The 25,142-nt window shown below is 46.3% G+C and overlaps 1 protein-coding gene across 1 annotated transcript in view; it reads right to left on the minus strand.

Annotated features, from left to right (window-relative positions):
* Positions 1 to 22,300, minus strand: part of KDM5B (lysine (K)-specific demethylase 5B) — a gene marked incomplete at its 5' end in the record, with an annotated part of 45,904 nt that extends 23,604 nt beyond the window's left edge. The window contains 13 exons of the mRNA XM_009074065.1: positions 3 to 16; positions 1,620 to 1,739; positions 2,700 to 2,862; positions 5,593 to 5,774; positions 6,214 to 6,372; positions 6,834 to 6,953; positions 7,490 to 7,648; positions 9,103 to 9,206; positions 10,310 to 10,403; positions 13,820 to 13,954; positions 19,864 to 20,034; positions 20,826 to 20,948; positions 22,223 to 22,300. Of these exons, the coding sequence (XP_009072313.1) occupies positions 3 to 16; positions 1,620 to 1,739; positions 2,700 to 2,862; positions 5,593 to 5,774; positions 6,214 to 6,372; positions 6,834 to 6,953; positions 7,490 to 7,648; positions 9,103 to 9,206; positions 10,310 to 10,403; positions 13,820 to 13,954; positions 19,864 to 20,034; positions 20,826 to 20,948; positions 22,223 to 22,300 (1,622 nt within the window). The remainder of the gene's footprint in view (positions 1 to 2; positions 17 to 1,619; positions 1,740 to 2,699; positions 2,863 to 5,592; positions 5,775 to 6,213; positions 6,373 to 6,833; positions 6,954 to 7,489; positions 7,649 to 9,102; positions 9,207 to 10,309; positions 10,404 to 13,819; positions 13,955 to 19,863; positions 20,035 to 20,825; positions 20,949 to 22,222) is intronic.
* Between the last annotated feature and the right edge of the window lie 2,842 nt (positions 22,301 to 25,142).

Genomic DNA, 25,142 nt, shown 5'->3' on the forward strand with positions numbered 1-25,142 from the left:
GGCGGCCCAGGGGCAGCTGTGGGAAATGGCATTAAGGTACTAACTCTTTATGCTGCTAACCAAAAACTACCCCAAGGAAAGGCCAAGACAAATCCTTCTAGCAACAATATTCATCCTTCAGAGTGCAAACCTAGAGAAACCAAAACCCCGAGCTGTGCACACCAGACTGGTTGTGGCTCTGTCCCTATGGACTCTGGGGGGAAGCTGTGGTTGGGCTGCACTGTCTGCAGAGGCTGTAATTAGGGACAACTAAATCACTAAACCACAGCTGGCTCAGGAAGGCCCAAGCTAAGAACACACAGAGGCTGGGGAAGCTTCAAAGGGACAAGTGCCTAGACCTCCTCTGTTCTCCCCACAAGAGGGATGCCCCAAGCCAGGCAGGTGCAGGGCACTGCCAGGGCTGTTCATGGGGACATGAACTGTGCTGCAGCATGAGGAACTGCTGACTGGGTGCACCACTGCAGCCCCTAACTGGCTGCAGGCAGAGGACACAATTCACCCTGAGCTGGGCAGGTCACTGATTTTCAGGGAGGCAGACAGTGATGCTCAGGTACAGTGAGGTTCTGTGTTGAATCTGGTATGGAACTCATGGCAGGACATGACGGAAAACCAAACCAAACCAACTGACAGAGAGTACAGTCACAGTGCAGAGACCTTTCTTCCAGTTTTAGTCATCTCCCTCTTCTAAGTGATGTTTTTTGAATCTAGCAACCTTTTCAGTTGGACTACACTTACAAACAGCCCAGACCTTCTTGGGGATAAAAAGATAATCATGACAGGAGTAATTTGAAATATCAGAAGCTTCAAAGGATCTGAGATGAGGCAACACTTTGTGCCTGAGTCATCTGATGGGAAGGAGAAATTGTAGCTTTGGAGCAATAATCCTCCATTTGTGCTTACTTAAAAAAAGACAAAACACTTATTGAATAACTGACCTAGTAACCGCAGTGTGTGTCTAACTCTGCTGCTTCAGTGAGCTGAGGGAAGCTCACTGGGAATGAAGCACTGGGCTGCAAACCTTCTGTTTGAACCTGAGAACTTTCTGCTCCTTGCTCATTAAAGTGTTCTTTCCTACAAGCCCACACACCTCTTGCAGTCCAAGAGGCTGTTCTCACATCAGATCCAATTCCCATTTTGTTCTCCCAAGAGGACTAACAAAGTATTTAGCTGTTCTTAATGTGTGTTACATGTGCCATCCGATTTTAGCACAGAAGCTAAAGCAGAAAATCCAAGTCGGACTTAGTTTCCAGCTGCAGAAAGCACCTCTCTTAAGAGAGTTCCAGTGCAATGAACTGGGAAATTTCATTCCAGTTTGGATCTGAAATGGAATTTGGGGACACAGATGGAATAGACTCTGGCAGCACTTGGTGCATCTCATATTTCAGGCATGAAAAGGTTCCATCAGTCCTGATGTGTGATTCCAAACCAAACCTCAGGAACAGAGGAAGCCCATGGTTCAGTACATGACAGAAGCACCTTCAGCGAACATCACATGTGGCCAGTAACAGGCTCCTCCTGATCTGTGGCCTAGCTCTGTGCAAGAGCAGTAAATCAGAGTCACACACCAGCAGGAACAGCTTTGGAACTGCTCACTCAGGGAGAAACTGCCTTGGACGTACCCAATCGACGGTGCAGAAGTTCACGGCCTCAGCGAAGTTGAAGCCCTGGTTGAAGCCACTGTGATAAGCTCTGGGAAAGGTGATGACAAACTCCCCAGCACACTGGTTGGTTCGGTACACCTGGAGGACAGACAGGGCAGTGTCAGCTCACACCTACACACAGCTGAGGGCTGCAAAGTGAACATGCATTTCCCATTCCCAGTGACTTGTGGAGGATTTTGGAGAGTCTTAAACCATAAGCCCAAGAATTACAACTAGTATTTGGTAACATGCTATGGAAAACCCCAGAAAGCAAAGGGTCCATCCAGTTACACCCCACTCTGAGCAGTTCTAAGTCTGGGCCTTGTGCACTTCTGCCTCTGGGCACAGGCACAGCTCTGTCCAACATGCACCTGCAGGGAAGAGAAACTGGGAAGCTACAAGCTCATACTGTTGTAAATCTAATAATGCTGGGGCTATATGGACAGCATGAAAGCAGTTGTCCTGCATCTCTCCAGTCTGGAGGCTCCTAAAACATAGGAGACACCACAGATTTTGCTACTTTGTCCAGATTTTCCTTTAAGCCCCAAGGTTAGTCAAAAGCCAATTAAGTTGTAAAGGGACATAATTCCCATGAATAATCTAGCATGGAATATGATGGAAACTGATGAAAATGGTGTCTTTTTTTATAATACCTATGAACATCTCCAGGAAAAATGAGAGGATGTGGATGACAAAGGAAGAATGGGGTTTGGGCCCTTGACAGAAACTCTATGCCAAAAAATTGGTTTCTGACTGAACAGATATACAAGAGCTCCTGTCTTTGTTCCAAAGGCTGAGGCTAAACCTTCCAGCTGAGACACAGAAACAGAAATATCCAAAGGTGGATCTCCAGAGAAGAGTTTGCCAAGTGACTCCAAAGGCAATGATTCCATTGCCCATCTGTTCACACTGGCACATTATAGTGGATCAGGAAGATACAACACGCATGGAAACCACCACACAATCTTTGTAACAAAAGTGGCTTCAATTCTCAGCTTAAGCAGATTCCCAAGCAAGGAGGGTTGGGTGTGGGGAGGAGCACAGGAGTCCGACACATACAGGCACTCCATGGGCCATCAGAGTGTTCGGGTTCATTATGGTGACAAGTTGGTGCAAGAGATCTGGCTGGGACTCAAACAGCTCTGGAGCAAGTTTCTTCATTACATCCTCCAGCTGCTCAGCTGCGTACCCTGGGGCTCCATACCACGTTTTGGGCTCCCCCCTGCAAGATCATTAAAGAAAGTTAAATATAAGCAATCTTTAAGTTACATTTTCAGTCTTTTGATTTCAAATACACCATGTCAAAAGAAGGGCATGTCACCAGGAGGGAATGCAAAGGTTCTGCACCTTCCTGAACCTTCACATCCTACACAGGTCCTTCCCTCCACACCTCAGTTTCTAACTGCCTACACTTCTGAGCAGGAACTTCAAATGTTTACAGGAGGTGGATGGGTGTCTGAAGAAGTCCTTAGTGAAGTTCTGCTGATTCCAGCACAACTGCTGCTTGCCTTTTACCATGAACACAAACTCCCTCTTGGGTCTAACAACCAAAGCCAGTTCTTTGTCTTGTGCACAACTGCCAGAAAAGCAACACAGAGGAAGCAGAAATCAAACTTCCAAATTATGGAAAAGACTTCAAAGGGTACAAAAAACAACAAAGAACTAGCAATGACCCATGCAGGTCAGTAGAAAGAATTCGGGTGATGCAGATGTGTCCCAGCAGATACTGTTTCAGGTTTACACTGACACTGGCTCACTGCAGCACCAAGCTGAAAATGCCTTCCAGGACCACAAAGAATGAGGTTAGAAAAGGCATTTAGACAGGAAAATAGACTAACTCCTTAGCCCAAGACTCCTGAAGAGCTGCCACAGTACAACTGACCCAACAGTGTTCTGTTTTTCCATAAATCATGAGGCAATTGGGATGATTCCAAAAGAAACGATGCAAGTGTGACTCCAGAAGCATATCCCTCATCCCTAGGATCTTACTCCTGTATGCACACAGCACCTGTCAGGGGGAAGAACACAGCCAGCGGGAGGGACTGCGGAGGGGCAGCTCCACTGGGAGCACAAGGAGGAGCACAAGGAGAGTCATTAGGGAGAGTTAAATGACTCTGCAGCCTTGGGCCTGGTCATCATCCTGGAACAACTCTGGAATCCATGAAGAACAGACACTGCTGCAACTAAAAACCATCCTGTGTACCCCAATCCTGGATAAGTCAAGAGCTCCTTGATAACGTGTCAGCACCAAGGAATGGGTGACAGCAGATACGAACCACGCTAGACTCAGACCAGGACACTGCAACTGGGGCCTCTGGACATCAGGACAGCAGGTAATGGAGAGACACAGCTCTAGTGGAGGTGTTGAGGTGCCAGCCCTAGGGAGCAGCATGCTGCAGGGGGCTGGAAGGGACTTCCTGCACCGCTACCTGACAGCTCCACATCTCTGCCTGCAGAAGTACCAGCACCAACCACAGTAATTCTTCCTCTGACCAGTATTGACACCTTATTTATTTCCAACCACCTTTAGAAGCAAACATTTGGTTTTTTCTCCTTTTGCCATTTCTAGAGCTAAGATAGGACTCAGCCCTGCAGGAAGACTATTGCCTTTACCCAGGAAAGCTCTGCTGCTGCAGCCTGGGGCACTTCACTACACCAGGACACAACCTCCTCCAAGGCACATGAACACTGAAGATGGACGTGCCATCCACAGGACTACCCAAGAACCAGTCCTGCCTTCTGGAGTCTGCAGCATTGTCTCCTCAGCAGCAGGTCATTCAGTCTGACTGCTCTGGCCAAGAACAGCTTTAACCTCCTCTGCACATTGCTCTCCAACAGGCTAAAATCCCAGACTTAAACCTCTACATTGATGGGAAATAAAGAAGAATATCTGCAAATGAAAAGAAAAGATATCAAGGACTTTCCTGCTGGAAGAGAAATAAACTGAAAGCAGGTTGGGCAACTTTCGCATGTGCCAACTTACCACACGTGTGTGACATGTACATGTATGCACTAACATCCTTCTGGCCTTGCTGCAAACACTAATGCAACTTGGGGCACATTGTGAGGGACAAACCCATTCTATCAACAGCGAGGGAAGCTCTCCTAGAAGAAATGAAGTTTGTACTGCAAACAAAAACTCCTCTCCTGCCCACAGTTCTCAGCCTGACTGAAGACTCGGACAAAGAAAAGCAGCAACACATGCCAAGGATGATCCTTTTTCCCATGTAATCCTATCACTCCTTTACTTACCCTCACACAAACATTTGGTTTAAAACCAGTAAGTACCACAAAAACAAGTGAATTAAGTCACTGGCTCTTGGGCTGTACTGCAGCAGCAGCTATTCATGGAGCAGCACCTGAATAGCCAACCAAAAAGGACCCAGGGACCAGCAGCTGGGATGTGGTTTCACCACTCTGCTGGAATACTCATGTGAACAAGGAAAGGGAAAGACCTTAAAAGGTTTCAGGAAGAGTGACAGGAGTAATCCAGACTCTAGGAAAGCTGCTGTAAGGTGAGAAGTTCGAGAAGTTCAATCTATTTAGAATATCAAAGAGATGGCAAAGATCTGTCCTGATTACAGCTGACAAGTGTTGGCTTGATGAGAGGATTTATGACAGCATGATCCATCTAGCAGACAAAAGGTGCAGGATCCAAGCTGTTGGCTGAAGTTAGATGGTTTTTAAGCGAACTCACATGGGTTTTAGTTCACACTGAGCATAATAAAACATTTGATGGAGTATCTGCTGCATCTCATGGATTTTGTAACACTGGGAATGGATGTCTCTTTCCAAAATATGACCTCTTGTTCCAAAACCAAATCAATGTTGGAATTACAGTGTCAAATTTACCCCTGTGCCACGACAGCTGAGCTCTCTCAATCTGGTTTTGGGCCACTAATTAAGGGAAAGGGAGATTGTTTCCCAGGCTGGGTTTGTTCCTCAAACTCACCAATGCAGATAGTTAATGGAATAGCTCCAATGGTCTTCTATATGCCAACAAAACGAGGAAAAGCACATTCCTACATACAGCCAAGGCAGCTTCATCCCACAGATGTCAGCAGTGATGTGAGCGAGCACAGACTGCTCCATCACCGGCATGTTGTTCAAATTCCAGCCACTGTCAAGGTATTCCTGAAAAGTGACCACAACAGTCACAGGTTTATACAACAGGAACTAAATAACCCAAGATCAAACTGCTACAGAGCAGCAGAAGCAGCTTTCCCAGCTGGGGAATAACAAACAGGCCAAGGAATCACAGCCTAAATCCTCCATTGTCTCTGCCCCTCTCACACCCCTGACCTGACCTGCTTTGTTAAAATGAGTCCCTTTTTATTTGGTTTTATTTGGTTTGGTAGTTACTTATTAACTACTAGGATAAACCTGTGGCTTTGAATGTCTGATCACAGCAAGTTTTATTTATTCAACCCCCTGAATGAATTCTCCTCTTCTGCCAGACAGATACACAAACCAAACACTGTGCAACCCAGTTCTAATACTGTGCTTTGAACCAAAGAGCCTTATTCAATGGAGAACTGCAATAAAAACACTCACAGTGAACTCAGAGACCTACCTCTTCTTCTGGTCTAACTTTAAACTTCCCACCCCTAACCGGGAAGCCACTGCCAAACTCCTTTGAAGCAATGTCAGCTCCATACTCCACTGTCACATCCTCTTCAATGGTACTGACGAGTCTCCAGAATTCTTTTTCCACCAGCTCAGTGGGGACCATCTAGGCATAAGGAGGAGGAAAAGGAGTATGTACTGAGGAATCAGGAGGTAAGAAGCATGTGCATCAGAGCAGTCTCAGGGAGGAACCTGCACCAGTTCGAAGCATTTCCACATTTCAAAACTGGTTCAACAAGAGCAAAAAGCTGCAGCAGCAATGTGGCTCCACCCGGGAGACACTGCTGCTCTGTTCTCCCAAGAATGGGTGACAGTCAGAGCTCTCTTCCACACAGACACTTCTTCCAAAGTGGGGAAAAACCCAAACAAAACTATAAGCAGCTGCTGGAACATGAAACCACAACAGCAGCAAGAACTAGGATTCACTGCTGTGAACGAGAACTTCTGACTTGGGATTTCAACCTGTTCAAAACCAGAGCTCCCTCCTCCCCCTCAGCAGTGATCTGTTCGAACCAAGCACACAAACTGAGCTCTGCAGGACAACATGAGGACAGAGCAGGCACATACATGCACTGGCATGTTGAAGTAGTCTGACTTGAAGGCATCAGCCATTTCCCCAAAGGTGCGCAGGGTGTAGTCTCGAGCTGCTTGTTCAAACCCAAAGGCTTCCTGAGGCTTGTTACACTCCTGCAATTGAAAGGCAATTAGTTCTGTAACACATTGATAGGACACTGCTCAGATTTCACACAAATGAGCTGTTGGAACAGCAGCTGAGGGTAAGCAGGCAGGACAGCACCAAAAGGAACTCACTGCCCTGAAGTGCCAACTCACAAGAAGAAACTGCTTCAATCACCAAATCACTGATTTCATTACAAATCTGCATAGACATTAATGAGTTAACATGTCCAATTTCTCTTTCCTCTAGTAGAGCTATGCAGAAAGAGATGCACAGAGCTCCATACTGAAGCACTCAGTGAGACTCCACTTTTAACAACGGAGAACGGTGCCAACTGAAACTCAGTGTCCTCCAAAGACACCAAGCTTTGCCTCCAAAATTACGTTACAGCTTTCCAGTTTGAAGCACACCCAATCTTCCTTTTAGCTTTACCTCTTAGCACCTTGTTTGCATGACCTTAAACAACAACAAATTGCATTCTCAATGCCTATTAAAAAAACCCCACAAAATACAAAACAACCTTCAGCCCAGCAGTTCATCCGATTACCTGAGCCAGACACTGGGGACACCTCCAGTCACCTTTGGGAACGTCATGGAGGGGTGGAATTAAGCAAAAGGTGTGGTAACTGTCATCACAGCCGTCGCACAGCAGCAGCCTGTCCTCGTCATTCCCACTGCCACACAGCAGGCACACGTACAGGTCCACCTGCAGCACAGTTCCAGAGGGGAAATGCCAGACTGAAGTAACTCATGGGGAAAGAGCAGTTTGGTAACTCTCATCTGTGACATTTCCCAAAGCTTAGTTTTACTTTATCTCAGCAGTGGAAATGAGACAAGCAAACACCAAATATTCACATCAGAGTTTAAATACAAAGTTCAAATCATAAATAAATTATTCTGTAATGTAAGGAAGGAGCACATGAGATCAAGTTTTTCCATGTATTTCTTTTTCCAAATGCCAGACAACTTGACTCGGTGCCAGGACAGTTCATATCAGCAGCACTGTGGCCTAGGCAGGCATAGCCCAGTGCCTGGGACTGGGCAGGGACAGCGCAAACACCAGGGAATGGGCAGGGACAGCCCAGCATCTGCTGGAGGCTCACAAAGCCTTTCCCTGTTGCTGCCACATGCAGCCTGTGCTCAGGTGTTTCAAAGCCCTCAGACTGACTGCCTGGGCCCTCAGAAGAGAGACAGGAGCTCCTCTGTCTGGGAATGTTCCTCTCTTTCCCCCAGAGACACCGGCCAAGACCTTCACTTTAATTTGGAAAGGCAGCAGTTTCTCAGCAGAGCCTTAGGCAGGGACAGCTGGGAATTGTGACAGAGTAGGAAACAGGCACAGGCACTCCAGCCTGGGCAGGGCTGCCTGCAGCCTCACCAGCAACAGCCTAGAAGGCTCTTCCCACACACAGAACACAGCTGTAAGGACAGGCAGGCCCTGTTGTCTTATGCTAAAAAAAAAAAGCAGCAGCATCTCCTGCTCCTTCCCACGAGTGTTTTGGTTTGGGCTGTGGGGGTGTCAGGCTTCTGATGTCTGCAGTCCTCGTCCTACAGGTGTGGATTAAACATGAACATGTTTGACTTTAGCAGAGACCCAAGCAGTGGCATGGGCAGAAAGAATCTCGGCATCATTTCCTCAGGAGTGAGACACCTCCCACTGCTGTCAGGCTGGGGAGTCTTGGAGTAGGTGGTGGGTGTGGAGAGCTGGGAGCAGGAGCAGGGTTGGGTTTCTAAGATACATTTGAACAACAGCACTTCCAAGTTAGTGCTGAAACTGTGGAATTGGGGACAGGTCTGTGGGAGAGCTAAGTGCCACAGCCTGCACTGAGTTCCCTGAGTGGGAAGAGCAATGGGCAGAGATCAGGTGACACAAGAACCTCTCCGACTGGACTCTGCCTATTTTGAGACTTCACCTTGGAGACAGAAAACAAGCTACTTGAGCTATAGATAGTGAAACTCAACTATCCTGTCATTTCCAGCTTTGTAAAGCATGGAGCTCTACTAGTAAAGCTATTCCAGCAGGCACAGATACTGCTGTGCCTCAGCCACAGGGTTCCATGAAGAGCACAGGAGTCCTCAGCACAACAGAAGTGACAAGAGGTTTCACCACACTCCCCAAAGAATACCAGAACCACCTGCAATCCCCATGAAGAGAGTACTCACAGCATTGGTGGGTTTTTTAGATCTGACTTTGGATTTGTCCTTCTCCAGCTCCCCAGGAACTTCTTTCTTCTCAGGCAGTTTCACCATGCTGCGCATTTCTTTCTCTGAGCAACAGGAAAAATGAGGTGTTAAAGGACATTAGCATCCCTTATGATTATTTGTTGCTTTTCTCCAAGAAAGCTCAACCACTTGCAAAACAAACAAGACTTCAAATCCATAAAAGAACTTCTACCATAAATTCCAATTTAAAAATGAAGTTAACAGAAGTTTAGAGGTTTGTTAAAATACCTTCAATAATTTCAAGTGCTGAATTTCACTCTGGCCTTAAACCACTGTAGTGGTTTAACCTCAGGCAGCAGCCAGGCCCCTCAGAGCCATGCTCACCCCCTACCAGTGGGACTGGGGGGGAATGGGAAGGGGAAAAGCTAGAAAAGTCATGGGCTGATACAAAGAGAGTTTAACAGGGAAAGCCAAAGCCACACACTCAAGCACAAGGACAAGAGGGCACAGCTCTGCCAGGGGAGGTTTAGGTTGGATACTAGGAAGAGATTTTTGAGGGAGAGAGTGATCAGGCATTGGAATATGCTGCCCAGGGAGGTGGTGGATTCACCATCCCTGGAGGTTTTCAAGATGAGACTGGAGGTGGCACTTAGTGCCATGGTTTAGTAACCACAGCTACTGGTTGGAGGCTGGACTCGATGATCTTGGAGGTCTCTTCCAACCTGGTTGATTCTATGATTCTATGACTCTAAGCAAAGCAAAATGAGGAATTTATTCACTGTTTCCAATGGGCAGGAGGTGTTCAGCACCACCAGGACAGCAGAGCCCTGTCACAGGTAATGGTGACTTGGGAAGACAAATGCAATCACTCCAAACATCCTCCCTGTCTCCTTCTTCCCCAGCTTTACACACTGAGCATGATATTCTATGGTCTGGACTATGCCTCTGGTTAGTTTGGGTCACCTGTCCCAGCTGTGTCTCCTCCCAAGCTCCCATGCCCCCCAGCCCCAGTGTAGCAACACAGAAAGCAGCCAAGACCTTGGCTCTGTGCAAGCTCTGCTCAGCAAGAACAAACACATCTCTGTTATCGTCCCTGTGCTCAGCACAAACCCAAAACACAGCCCCAGACCAAGGAAGGAAAAGACCAGTGCCCCAGCCCAAAGCTGCACACCCACATCTGTGTGTGCTTCCACATCATGTCACTCACCACTGTCACTCTTCAGGGGGGCACAGCCCATCCTGCGCCTCAGGTTGTGAGTTCTGCCTTCAGGGGGGTCAGACTCACTTTTGATGTTGGTTGCCTTAAAAAGGTGGGGGGAAAAAAAAGAAAACAAAGCCTCAGTAACATCCTTGGCTGGAACACTTTGGTTTGACACTTGACTGGGAAGATGCTCACTGCCAGCTGCTCTCCCCAGCATGGAGCAGCGGCCTTGGCCTCCCCAGTTGCACACTGTGCTGCGGGACAGGCTGGCTATGGCCAGCACTGAGTTCTAACTCAATGATCTTTACCACCTCTTTCAACCCAAAACATCCCAGGATTCCCACAGGACTCTGTCTATGAAGAGCTAAACCATTCCCTGCAAGTCTCTGTAGCTGAGGAACTTGGTGGCAGAGCCTGCAAGGTTTAAAATACGCACTTTGACACTCCCAAGAGCTGAGAAAAGAACTGGGAGGGGGGGAAGACAATTCTGACTTCCAGATTCAAAGCAGTATTTTTTACTCCAATTGTTAACCTGCTCCAGTAAATGCCAAGAAGAAGGCCAAGGTTCAGAGAACAAGCTGGTGTGAGACACAAACACCTCCCTGAGGTACCCCAAGGACTTCAGACTTGTACCTGCCTCGTTCCAGGCAGAAGTCAGAGACAGAACTCTGACAACTTCATTTAAACTTCAGGACCAATAAATCTAACCAGACACCTGAAGTTCTGAAATACTTGTCTTCAAATATTCACAAAGAGTTCAGAGGGAATAACACAGGGAACAACATGGGAGGTTTGAAAGGAAATCCTACAAACAGCCTGTGCCAATAATGACACCAGGGTTGGGGTTGGTTTCAGTGGGAGCAAAGGAACAAGGAGCTCTGAGCTTTTACAGGTTTTCTAGTGCCCTTGAGAAGCAGAACAGGCTCTGGTCCCCAAGGCAGGACCTGCATTGCAGAGCCTTCAACACAGAACAATGTTTTTCCATGTCATTCTTATCTTTCTTCTCTGAAGTTTTGAGACTCAGGAGAGCAATTCTCAAATCTCTCAAGTGTTACAAGAGGTGTCTCCAACACTATTTTTAAGGTTAATTCTTTCAAGAACTGAGGTCGTGCAACAAGTCAGTCACTGTCAGCCACTCCCTGAACCCCAAATGGGGGGACCTGTGGCCCAGGTCTAAGGAAGGACTGAGCACACCCCAGGTGAGCTGTGGGGGCTGTTACTCAGTCGGGGGGTTTTGTAGGCTTTGCTTGTTTGATTTGCATTTTTACAGAGCAGGTTTCGACATTACTTCTCCATCACTCTTTGTGCTCTCCTTGTCCAAATGATTGGGTCCTGCAGACCAGGTTTTGCTTAAGGTATGCAAAAAACCTGCTGCTCACTGCATGCAGCAGCACTGCCTCAGGGTCAGCGTGCACTGAGCCTCCAGCAAGGCAGGGACAGACACCCCAACATCGGCATCTTCAGCTTCTCAGAGCTGTGTTGTGAACCTCAGTGTAGGCTGATGCACAGGGTACAGACAGAGCTCAGTTTTGGCCTGAGCCTTTATCACATCAATTCATCTCACTTTCACTCCCGCAGCACTGCTGTGGTTTTTCACACTGAACTTTTTCTACACCAAGCACCTAAATCCTTTGCACTGTGAAACCAGTCACTGCCACTGCCCTTTTCCTTTCTCATTATGAGCATTTTCTCCTGAGTGTTTACCCACCAGGTAGGAAAGGGCAAGGTAGAACTGTGTGTGTTACAACAGCAAACTAACGCTGATCCTACAGGCTGGATTTTTGCTAGTAAGAATAACTCACAGAATTTTTCTGTGGTTCACTTCTTTCAAAGGTTTATGGTCAGCCTGTGAAAGGCAGGAAGTGTCAAACTGGCAAACATGAGAATGAGGGTTTACAGTTTAACACACCAACAAACACGTGTGTATCTCATTAGAGCAAAAAGTTGAGACACATGAACCAAACATGCTCTGTAACCAGGTCAGTGCAAATGCCAACTGCCTGGGGCTTCGATGTTGAATACAATGGACTGAATCACCTTGGCTGACTGCACTGAAATGGAACAGAAATGTCCACATCAACCAATCTTCACTTTGGGAAACTGTTGTCCTAAAACACTACAGCTCCTTGCTCAGCCAGTCAGTCCCTGCTGCTCAGTTCGACCTTAGCTGTGTGCTCCATTCTGCTCTTAATCAAGGATTTTCTTTCCACAAAAATTAAGTGCATGACATCAGAGTTGCTCAGAGCAGGAGCTGGGTTTGCAGCCCTGCCTGTTGGGTAAGGATGAGCAGTTTTTTCCACTGAAAGACAAAAACGTGCCCTCTTTGTTAGTGCCATCAGACACCACTGCCAGAGAAACAGCTGGAATTTTGGTGTGTGTTCCTGCTGCTGTTAATCCTTAAGGGATCCATGGGAACCAGCATCCTTCAGCCTCAGGCAGACACTCCAAGTGGAAAGTTTCAGCTCAGACTACTGAGGTTTGCTCAGAATTATAAATCCACTTGAAACCAGGTATTTGAGTGGCAAAGCTTTAGAAAACCTTAATTGTAACTCATTAACTAAGCATAATTACAGGCAGAATTTGCAACAGCTAAGCTCTCCTATTGGTACTAATAAAGCCCAAGCCCAGAACAATGGGAGTTAATAAGAGTCTGAAGCCAACCGTGACCTTCCTAACTCATGATGTCACCACTAATCAGACCTTCTCCTGGGAATATCCTCCCCATCTCTTCATCTGCTCACACAAAAGCAATAGTAACTCTCTGGAGGCAGAATCACCAGGCTGGAAAGGCTGGAGCCACAGTATTACTGTTTTCCAGCAACGAAGGAGACACATTATGACCTCCTGGAACATCTCTTCACAGAAGACACTCAGAATCAACATATTTTATGCTCCTCCAGGTAAGTATTACTTCTTAAGCACATGTAAGACTGTACAAACCCATACTGACTCCACATTATGCATTTTTCCCTTGTATTGCCTGGGTAAACGATCACAAATGGAGAGAATTCAAGAGTGGCAAATGAAATACAACAATGCTAATGTTATAACACCAACCTTCCCTGCCCTAATAGCTACTTCAGCTCATGGAAGATGTACATAAACCTCCCAGCTCATCTAAAGAATAACTCCTGCTCAGAGGCTGAGGAGCCACAGCTCAGAGCTGTGAGAAACAAGCTTCACGTGCAGAGTTTGTCACCTGTATTGGAACCTAAGAGCTTCAGAGTGTTTACAGGCATGCTAAAAACATTACCCAGTGTACACACTTACAAACAGCTTCCACAGCAGAGACTTCTAGCACCTCAAACCTCAGGAACCACCAAACAATTCTTACCCTATTACTTACAATTTATGCACTTAGGAGTGTTAAGGTGTGTTTAGCAATGACAAAGAGGTTAACCAGCTGTGCCCGTGCACACACACTCAGTGACCTGACCCAGGTAACGTGTCCTGTGACAGCTACCAACCCTGTGCACGTGGCTGCAGAGGGACTTGGGGCAGAGCTCTCTCACCCACCTCGGCCGTGAGCCGCTTGGCCCTGCGCGCGGGAGGACACGTCTCCGCCGGCTGCACCGACTGGCGCTGCGCGATGTCATGGGGTTTGTACTCCTTGTCCTTCGTGTCGCTGCTGAGCTCTGGCTTCTGCAAGCACTGAAGAGACACAATTTGGTTACTTCACTTCTGCCTCCACTTCCAGTACAAACTCTGTAGAACGATTTCCTGCCTTGCAGGGAAAAAACTGTAGACAAGGCTTGAGCAATTTGAAGGACATGGAACTGTTGAAGCAAGTGGCCATGGAGCTGATCAGAGGACAGGAGCACCCTCCCTACCAGGACAGGCTGAGAGAGTTGGGGCTGTGCAGCCTGGAGAAGAGAAGGTTGTGTGGAGACCTCAGAGCAACCTGCCAGGAGCTGAAGGGGCTCCAGGGAAGCTAGAGAGGACTGTTGGTTAGAAGTTGCAGGGACAGGGCAAGGAGGAATGGGGAGAAATTCAAAGAGGGAAATTTAGATTAGATGTTAGACGTAAGTTTTCCCTGTGAGGGTGATGAGACACTGGCACAGGTTGCCCAGGGAGGCTGTGGCTGCCCCAACCCTGGCAGTGTTCACAGCCAGGTTGGCTAAAGCGGGGCTCCAGCTAGAGAGGACTGTTGGTTAGAAGTTGCAGGGACAGGGCAAGGAGGAATGGGGAGAAATTCAAAGAGGGAAATTTAGATTAGATGTTAGACGTAAGTTTTCCCTGTGAGGGTGATGAGACACTGGCACAGGTTGCCCAGGGAGGCTGTGGCTGCCCCAACCCTGGCAGTGTTCACAGCCAGGTTGGCTAAAGCCTTGAGCAACCTGCTCTGGTGGGAGGTGTCCCTGACCAGGACAGGGGGTTGGCACTCTGAGGCCCTTGCCAACCCCTTAATATACTATGATACCGTGATAATCCTGTGCTAACAAACCAGCATGTGCAGCAATGGTAACATTACTTATTTGAACAAGTCACAAAAAATCACTTTTTCTGCCCATTTAGTGACTGCATAAACCATAATCAAGGATCTTAAATAAAGCTGAACTCATTTTTTAAATCATCCTTTAAGTCATCCCTAGCACTCTGGAGCTGCCGAGTGTCCTCAGGTTGCATTGCTGTGATGACAACACACAGAGCAACATAAATTACAGCCTATCACACATCCTTGTCCTAACTGAAATGCAGTTTTGTCCAACAGACATCACAGGAGCTCCCCTGTTTCCATGATCTGGAGAGGACAAGTGCTGCATGAATTAAGGGCAGAAGGGAAAAAGATGCAAGAACACTTTTAGTTCTTTCAAGCTGCTGAATGAACACATTTAATTGCTGAAAACTGTGCATACATTTGGCAAGAAACAGAATAATTAATGACAATTCCCTGTTTGTCAAGCCACACAGCACTCAGTAACAGCAGAGAAAATGAAACAGTTTTTAATGAGCAACCAACAAATCTACAGAAACAAAGTCTCATGCTGTCAGGAAGTAGTGCACAGAATTGCTGGATCCACGTTTCCCTGGTTCTGCTCATCTGTTCCCATCACAAGCATGTTCTCAGCAAAGAGAACAGGGGAGGCACAGCAAGAACCACTGCAGTGGTGTGAGGATGATGACACTCCACAGACAGCACAGAAATCAGACTTTCAGAAACAAATGACAGCCAGAACGGGGATGCAAAAGGAGGAGAAAATGGTACTTTAGAAGACAAGTCTATGCTGAACACATTCTGTATATAACAACAAACAGTACCACCCAAGGGCAGCAGGATGGCACTAACCATCCCCCACAGCCCATGACACTGCTCAAAGGAACCTCCACAAACCCAGGCTGTTTGGAACTGTCTTTGGTCTGAGACCTAGTGAGCTCTAGACTTACTCTCTGAAAGCAAATGGCTGACTTCATGTCAACATTAAACACACAAACCCACCCAACTTCGCAGCTCGTGCCCAGGAGCAGTGTGTGGGTCCTGGCTGACACTCAGAGGTGGGCAATGTCTCTGTCTGTGTGTGTTCCTGGAACCTAGGGCACTGAGGCTGGCTCTTCACAAGAGCTTCTCCCCTTAAAGCTCACCCTAGAGAAAGAATCACAGGACTACAGACTGATTTGGGTTGGAAGGGACCTTAGAGATCACCTCATTCCAACTCCCTGCCATGGGCAGGGACACCTTCCACTAGACTGGGTTGAGCCCCATCCAACCTGGCCTTGAGTGTTTCCAGTGATGAGGCATCAAGCAAATGTGAAAAAAGATGATGTGAATTATTTCACATGAACATCAGCGGTAGAAAGTAAATGCTAACAATTTTTCAGAACAGAAAACGGACAAGCAGAAAAGGCAAGTGAGTAGGAAAAAGATGAAAATGAGAGAACAGAAAAGGACTTCTATAAAATCTCATTCCTTGAGTCGTGTCTGCAGTGAAACAAATTTTTCACTTAAAATAAAAAAAAGGCAAAGGAAAAAAAAAAGGAGTTTCTACTCCTTCTGGTAACAGAGCTCATATGATCCTTGAAAACCAAGGTCTAGAAGGCAAACAGCTTTTCCTAAACAAAAGAATAAGGAAACCTTAAAAACCAACAGACAGCGTAACTGTGCAACTTGCCTCAGTTTAGCAGTGCCCAGCAAAAAAAAAAAACCCAAACAAACTAAAATAAGAGCACTCACTGCTACTGCAAACCACCAGAAGACATTTCCTGAATACTGAGGTCTCACCAACTGCTGCATTTCCCAGTGTCTGTAACCCAAGTTAAAGCAGTGGATTAGAATGGCTGTTAATGAACTTCTTCAACTGCACCAGAGAAGACCTGAATTCCTCTGAATCTCCTTTAGGCCTACGCTGGCCCAATCAACTGTATTCAACCAAGGCCACAGCTGGCATCTCTCCCAGTCAGCCTTTGGCAAGGCTGAGCTTCTATCACGGATTCACCACCAGCTCATTCCACACACTGTGCTCCTGATCTCACTACATTCCAAGAAGGTGGTTGCACATATGATCCTTGAATATACCACCTCAATGCTGGCAGAGAGCAAGGCAAAAGCCCATCAGCTTTTGAACCCGTGAGGAGCAGCTCCTTGAGCACACAAAGGACACAGCAGAAATAGTCACAAGGCCTTCAGGATGTCAAAAAATGGAAAAAAAAAATAGAGGGATACAATTCACTACCTCCAGTTTTAGATGTTTGCAAAGTAGTAATTTAAGCATAAGCCAATCACTGAGGCTCCCTGAACAGAGCACAACTGCTCTACCCCTGCTATGTATATCCATGGAGGGTAAGAACCACCAAAGATCTCATTTTTTCTCCAGGAAGGTTCTCAGAGAACTATATTACACTGAAGCATCTTTATTACAGGCACACACATATAATCCTTTGGAAATACCAATCCCACTCAGGCCACTAAAGCCTTAGTTTGGACAGGAGACCAGACCCAGAAGTGTTGAACCAGCTGCATCCACTGAAGAACAGAAGTGAGACCAACTCGAGCTCCCACGCTGCAACTGCACTTCAGATCACGAGACACGTGAGTAATGCTTGACAGAAGATGCACTGCCAGAAGGTTCTGGATGCCTCAGTTCACACAGAGGGACACCGACCCCTCTGGGCATGGAGCAAGGCCCTGCAGTACCACACCAATGGGTACTACAGGTAGGAAGGTAAGTGAGGTACAGGCACATCAACAGCTTCACTGTAACTACTCTGGAGACCAACAGCCAAGGCCTGTCTACTCCAATGTTTCAAGACAAGAAGAAAATAAACATTCCCCCTGTGGAGAGCTGCTGTGAGTATTGGAAACTGGCTGATTTAAGGAATTTCTGCTGTTTGACTGAACAAGAACTTTAATAAAAACCTGCTATTCCCCTCCATTCCCCTCCGAACTGCTCCAGAGAGTTCCAATAGTTCCATATGCAGACAGAAATATCTCCAGCTGGGGTATCTGTCACAGCAACTCCTGAAGCCAGTTTAACATGTATTTTAGGCACATAAACAATAATGCTATACACAGATCTGGATGAGATTTAAGTCATGGCACAGTCATCAGTGGCAACTACATCATTCCATATTTTTTGCTTTTCAAGGAAAAAAAAGTCAATGAATACTTTAAGTACTACCAAATAAAGAAAAAAAAAAAAGCAAGAAACAGTGAATGCAATCACTAATCTTGTCTGGGTGATCATCCAAGTTGTGTGAGGAGCTCCTCTCTAAAGGCTGCTGAAGTATCACAGGGAGGGAGCACATCTCCCAGTGACAGCTGTCACATCCAACAGCCACAGCTCCTCCAAATACACAACGCAGGTGCTTAGATTCCCAGGAAAACATTGAGCAGACACACAATAATGGACACCTACACAAGAAGCATCTGGGAAAGCACCACTTATTGAAAGCACATGGAAAGGAGCCAAAAACAATCTCACCTGAGATTCTTCCTCAATAAAAGTATTGCAAAACAAACCCTCTTGGAAGACAATGTTGTCAGGAAGAAGAAAAAAAGCCAAATTAGAGTGAAAAGTGAGCTAACCCAAATTATTTCTGTGGATTTTCTCAGGCCACTCAAAAATCCCTGTTTGCCGCATATAGGAGAGGAATATTTTAACAGCTGGGGGGAGGAGCTAAAGAAGTAAGTCCACCTTAATACATCACTTGTCCAGAACTGCCTCCACATCACTTTGAGCAAGTGTCAGGTGCTCACTGCAAGACAGAGCTTGAAAAGGTACATTTCAGAAGGAGCATGTCCACATATGAGAAGGTTTTCTCTTCTAAAGGGTCCGATCCTGAGCAAACCATGAAGGTGAGTATTACCCATGTGACCATTTCCAGGGCACTGTGGTATCATGTTCACTGTTTTACAGCTTTTAATTGCATCTTTCCCTGTACAACTGCACCTCAAAACTATGGCAGCAAAGTCAGATCTAACAAACACCACCAGACCAAATTAAGCCCAAAGTGAAACCACAGTCTTCAGACCTAATGAAAAAGCCAAGTTTCCACTGAAATGCCCTCAGAAAATGGTGCTGCTTTCCACTGCCTAACAGGAATGTGTTGGAGGCAAAGCAAAACACTTTTGATCCAGCAGTTTCCCCAGCATGAAGTTGTTTATATGCAACTCCATTTTGTCCTTATCTCTGTTTGCACAAGGCCCCTTTTTCTGAAGGGTCTACAGAATTTAGCTCTTCTGCACTAAGAAGTGATCATCACTGCCTAAAGAAAAAGCCCAATTCTAACCTCTCGTGACTCATATCACATCCCTCCTCCATTCTGGTAGCTGTGTGTCCAGGCCTGTGCTGATTGCTGTGCACAGGGACATGCCTGGAACTGAATTAGGTCTTTTATTGCTTAAAAAAAGTCAACACTCCTGTCTTTGAAATATCATCATGGAAAGAGCATTTCAAATAAACAGAACTGGATGTTGGCAACTGCTTTGGTTTTCCAAAGAAACAACTGCAGAAAAGGCCTATTGCTCATTAGAGAGTATGTGGCTTCCTCTCAGCCAGCCCCATGGTTTGGTTTAATGGCCAAACCCAGGATGGATGACTGATCTAGGAAGGATGAAGATTTAAGCTTGGAAGAAGTCACAAGCCACACTGCACCCACCAGGACATTTTCTTCACTTGTCACCCTTAGTGAGACGTGATGAGTTAGTGCCACAACACTGGCATGGCTGGCACAGACCCTCAGACACTGTGTGTGTGACACACCCACAGCACTGCCTCTGGCACAGAGATGGACCTGGAATGTTCTGTGGATAGAGCAGTACTTGGCAGTACAGAAATCATTACAGGCAGTCAAAGTTTGTTATCATGAGGCCTCTGTAAACTGCAGAGGGAAAACCCAAACACAGTGTTCAGAGCAGGAGTGAGAGGTTACCCTGAAGATTAATGCTAAAAGCTTACTTTTAATTAAAGGTTTGCCCACGGCTTTCTGAACTGCATCACCACCACACGTGGTGGCATGTGGTGCCACAGAGCCTGAAATGCAGCCACACACTGCAGCAGTTCAAAGGACCTTGCCAGACTGGCTGCTCAATGCTCTGGACTGGAGTTAGCTTCAGCACAGCTTACCAGCAGGCTGGCTCCTGACTGGAACAAGTTGTAGGGATAGAGGATTCTTTCATAATGTGCCCTGATGTGAGAGCCCACAGCTTTGCCAGGAGCAAATCCCATCCTCGTGGCTATCTTGGTCCATTTTCTCTCCTTGCAAACCACATCAAATCCTCCTTGTTCTGCAACTAGCTAAAAAGTGAAAATAAAATGGTCATATATTGATTAGTAAAATTATCAGTGTTTAAGGAAAAAGGCAAGACAACACCACAACTGACATTTTAAACCAGCAAAATATAGATTTTAAAACTTGCAAAACATGGAAGTTGTCTGAAGGTAACAGTTGGAATACAGAACATGTAACTTCTGCAGGAACTGCAAACTTGAATTACTTCACAAGCAAGTCAGTCCTGTGTTTGATGTGCAAACACTCAGCCTACTCAGAACTTTCCTGCTGCCATTTGGCACTTTGTATCCCAACAGGACAATTAGTTCTTCTCACTGGAACAAGAGCTATGAAGTAAGCTGAAAAAACCCAAACAAAAACTCTCCTACACAAAGAAGAGAGATAACATATCCTTCAGGTCAGTGAATCCCTTCCCTTACTATCAGAACTCATGAACTTCTCCAGAAGTTTAACAAGTTTCATCCTAGAAGTCATTGGATATTTATCCTGTATTTCCAAATCTCCCTGCTGTCACTGGTCAGGAACTTTCTCCAATTAAGCCTAAGTTTATTCTTGACAAGTTTATACCCAAATTCAGCTTTTAGGAAGAGCTGAAAAATCAACATGATCTCCCAGCTCACATGGAGAGTTCCATGTGTTCCGTACTCTTGTCCCATCAGTTTTGCTAGCTTAAACCAAAGAAAACTTTTTCCATCTTAGATATACCCCAAATCTGCCCTGAGCAGCTGTGACACCATCACAGGAACTGAGGTACCACAGCAGCTTTTCAGGGTAAGTTTCTCCCGAATGATCTTACTCTATTGAGCTGAAATAAATCCAAGATCTTCCTCTCCACATGTGGAATTTTCAGGGTACATCCTTGAAGCTCCCAAAACTTCGCAATCTGGTCCAGAAAGTTCAGTTTTACACGGGTTTGGGCCTGAAAAGAAACAGACAAGTGAGCTGCATGCTAAAAGCAGATTAAGGGTTTGCACCTCAAGGCTTACAGTAATGCAGCCTCCACTGCACCATCAGCTTTGCCCTCTGCAAGGGGCATTTGGCATTTTTCCCTCTCATCATATGCAGAGAAAAAAAAAACAGGTATCACCAAGATTTCCTCAAGTAATTTTTTGTTACCTTTTGCTGCACTAAGAAAAGCAGTTTCTGAGGACAGCCAAGGATTGAGTTCTCACTGTTAAACCACCTAAACCCTCTCCACTGCCAGGATTTATTGCAGTTATTACACTAACAACTGTAATAGTCTATTACAATTTGGTAAATTCATAATAAACCAAAAATAAATCCATCTTTATTTTAAAAAATTAGATTAAAAAAGGTTTTGTTTCTGTTGTCTCTTCTCACTCCCAACTGCATTTGTTTCCTGTTCATGAGACAGAGAGGTCAGGGCAAGGAAAGCCTGGCTGGATGCATTGCAATTCCCACAGTAACATCACTGCACTGCTGAGATGCTAAACTGCAGCAACTTTGGCTTAAAATTTTGACACGTTTTCAGCACATTTTCTATTCCTAAGGTAAAAAGTGGCCATATCTATACAGACTAGCTTGTTTGTAAACTCTAGAGAGCTCTGAACAGCTTGTGGCCACACAAATCTCTCTCAGCACCCCAAGCAGTATCTGAGCCTTCCCCCTGGCCCTTCACATGACATGAGGACTTTAGAAAGCAACAATCAGAATAAAAATCAGGCAGAGAGTCATCATCATGCCAACTGGTACCAGCACTGAGCCAACCAGGACTCCTCACACTCCCTTCTGGGCTCAGTTCACAGCAGCAGTGAATGGAAGTGCTTGTGAACAGCAAATTTCCACCAAATGAATCCACATTTTGCAATTGTTCCTTCCAAGGATGGCTATTTTTACAGCACTCCAAGTGCTTCATCTCTTCTCCTTTTGAAAGATGCTCCATGTGTGCAAAACAGACACAGATCTGTGGCACTAGAGAGTTTAACCACTTATAAGCACTTCTGCGTGGGAAAGGCCTGAATTATGTTCCTTTAAATGAGCATTAACTTTACTTTTTATGCTTGGAATGTTTTTAACTAGGTTCTGAAACAGATGAATTTGTGTGCTAATTAAAAGCTGCTGTTCAGAGGTCCCAAGTGCTGTCAGCTCAGGGCCAATCCTCTGGCAAACACCACTTCTCAAAAAACACACTGACACTTGGGAGCAGAGGCAATGCTCAACTTTCCAACTTACCTCGAGTTCATTGAGCCTCTGGATCCTCGGTGTAAAGTGAAGCTTGTCCACATCACACGCGAAGGGAGGCTGCCAGTCCTGCAAGACAGAGCAGTTCCATCAAAGGACCAAGAAAATGAAGGGAATTTCACTGTGTGACAGTCAAAAGTCAGTTCTGGGCCCCTCACAACCACAGGGACATGGAGCTCCTGGAGCAGGTCCAGAGTGCTGTGTCCAGCTCTGGGCTCCTCAGGACCAGAGGGACATGGAGCTCCTGGAGCAGGTCCAGGGGAGGGCAATGAAGATACTTAAGGGACTGGAGTACCTCACTTAGGAGGAAAGGCTGAGGGAGTTGGGGCTGTTCAGCCTCAAGAAGTGATGACTGAAGGACCTCATCAATGTATACAAGTATTGGGAATATTCCAGAACCATCTGGATACAATCCTGAGCCCTGTGCTCCAGAATGGCCCTGCCTGAGCAGGGAGGTGGGACCAGATGACCCACTGTGGTCCCTTCCAGCCTGCCCCACTCTGTGATTCTGTGAGCCTAAAGCATGGAAGATGCCTCCATGGCTCCCAGAGCCTCCTCAGCCCCTGCAGCCTGTGTGAGTCCCAGCATGGTGGGGCTGCAGCAGCTGCACCCCGACCTGCGTGTCCAGCCATGGTGGGGTTGCACCGGGTCCCACATCCCTTCAGGTGGAACAAGCTGAGAGAGCAGGAAGAGATACACCAAGCGAGGGTCACCGTCTGCCCCTTAAAATATTTCCTTGTGCCTTTAAAACAGGTAACGGAAGCACAGAATCAATGACATTGGGGAACTAAGGACCAGGCCCCAGTGATAAGCCTGCACAGAATCACAGATCAATTAAGGATTGCTTAGTCATCTAAGGTGTGATCTCTTAAAATAATTTTGAAATCACAGAATTACACAACCATTAAGACTGGAAAAGCCCTCTAATATCACTGAGTGTATCCCTTAACCCACCACCATGGTGACCACTAACCCATGTCCCCAAGTGCCACATCCACATAGCTTTTGTACCCTCCTAGGGATGGTGATCCCAGCACTCCCCCAGGCAGCTGTGCCAGGGCTGGACAAACTCCTTGGCTGCAAACACTCAGGAACAGCTGGAATATGACCAATTTAAGAAAAGGTTATTACTACTTTGATAAAATACCTGAAATTGGCAGAGTTATTTATAAACACAACTCTAAGGCTATTTTAACCTTTGGATCTCTGACATCTGTGGCAAGTGGTTGGTTTGGCAACACACAACTTCGCTAAACCAAATTAGATTTGATTTAAACTTGACAGGAATTTATTATGTATAGAGTTATCTTACTATCACTAATTACAGAATGGAGATAACACATGAGAGAGCTCCTGATAGTGGAGTAAGACAAGAGCTTTGCACCAGGAAAAATAAAGCCCTTCCTCAACACCAGCAGACTGAGACAACTGAAGTAAGAGCATCATCATAAACACAATATTTGTTATTTCAGCAGACACAGAGAACGTGAAAACTAGTGTCAAAACCAACCACAAATGACCTCATAGCAATTATCTTACACACAAACAAGACCCAAGAGTTGCCAAGAGCGTGGAGAACCTGAGGAACAAAGAGGGACACAAGGCCAAGTGCTTTATCAAGCTTATGGTGACTAATCTGGACCTCAAAATTAGTAATAAAAGCTTTCTGATCCTACAAAGCACTTGCAGCACATCAAGACTTGACAAGGCCAGCCAAAACCAAAATTTGAATTGGAAATCAGACAATGGTAGAGGCTCAGGATGACAAACGATCAAGAGGACACTCAACCCTAGACCAGTGGGACATGTTTCTCAATTACTTTCCTGCTTTTAACCACAAGACTAAGGCTGGTGCCCAACAACATGATGTTCTTAAACAACTAGTTAACACCAACCCTACTTTTACTGACTTTTTTCTTCGCCAGAACACCAAATGCAATGAAACCACAAAGTCTGACGAGGAGAAGGTTTGACATTCTTTGCTAACAACTAGCCATCTGATGAACCATTCATGGCCCCCAAGGTGAGATGAGAAACACAACTGGGAACGGTTCGGGCAGGATTTGAAGCGCCGTACTTCAACAGGACAAATCTGACTCTCAAGCTGAACCAACTGGTTACATCTTAGTCACAGCTCTGGTGTCTGCTCTGTGCCAAAGAGGGAGACAAAAAACAAGCCCCCAAACCAGGAGGGGACACAGTGATGGTGGCACACAGGACCCTTGGGACATGCTGGTGATCAAATTAAATTGCCCAGGGGAGAACTGTAAGGTCGCAAGAGCTTCGCTTAGGCTGAGAGTAAATGAACACAAGAGGCATGTGCTGCCTGGCTCCTTGGCTAAGCATTACCCTAAACCACATCCCTGCAAAGGACAAGAAATAGGAATAAAATGAACAGGGGCAAGAATTCAGCTCAGGCAGGCAATGACACCACCTCTGACACCGTCACTGAGCTGACACTGTGCTTCAAGGCCTTCACCTGCAGATACAGCACTGGCAGCACATCAGGGATGCCAAGGAAGGGAGGGGAGAGCACAGGAGACTCTTCTGGTTGGGCCACATGTCCCCGGCACAGTCTGCTGCTCTGGGCAGAGCCAGAGGAAAGCCTGCGTGCCACTGGGGCACAACAGGAGGAACAGGATCCCTACCTGCTCCTACAGGTTCTGGCTCACGCTCAGACTAAGGAAATCCAGCTCCAGGGGTGCCCAAGGCAGCCCCAGCCCAGGTCAGACAGGACAGAGCAGGCTGATCCTCTCTGCTTGTGGAAGCAAATGCAGAAGTTTATGTGCATGATCCCACAGACACACCTCGCTCACAGCACAGCACCCCAGACATCCTGCTCAGGAATTAGCTGAGTGTCTCCACAGAACCATAAAATCAACAGAGTTGAAAAAGACCTCCAAGATCAACA

The sequence above is a fragment of the Acanthisitta chloris genome, unplaced genomic scaffold (genome assembly GCF_000695815.1).
Source record: "Acanthisitta chloris isolate BGI_N310 unplaced genomic scaffold, ASM69581v1 scaffold20354, whole genome shotgun sequence".
Classification (NCBI taxonomy): domain Eukaryota; kingdom Metazoa; phylum Chordata; class Aves; order Passeriformes; family Acanthisittidae; genus Acanthisitta; species Acanthisitta chloris.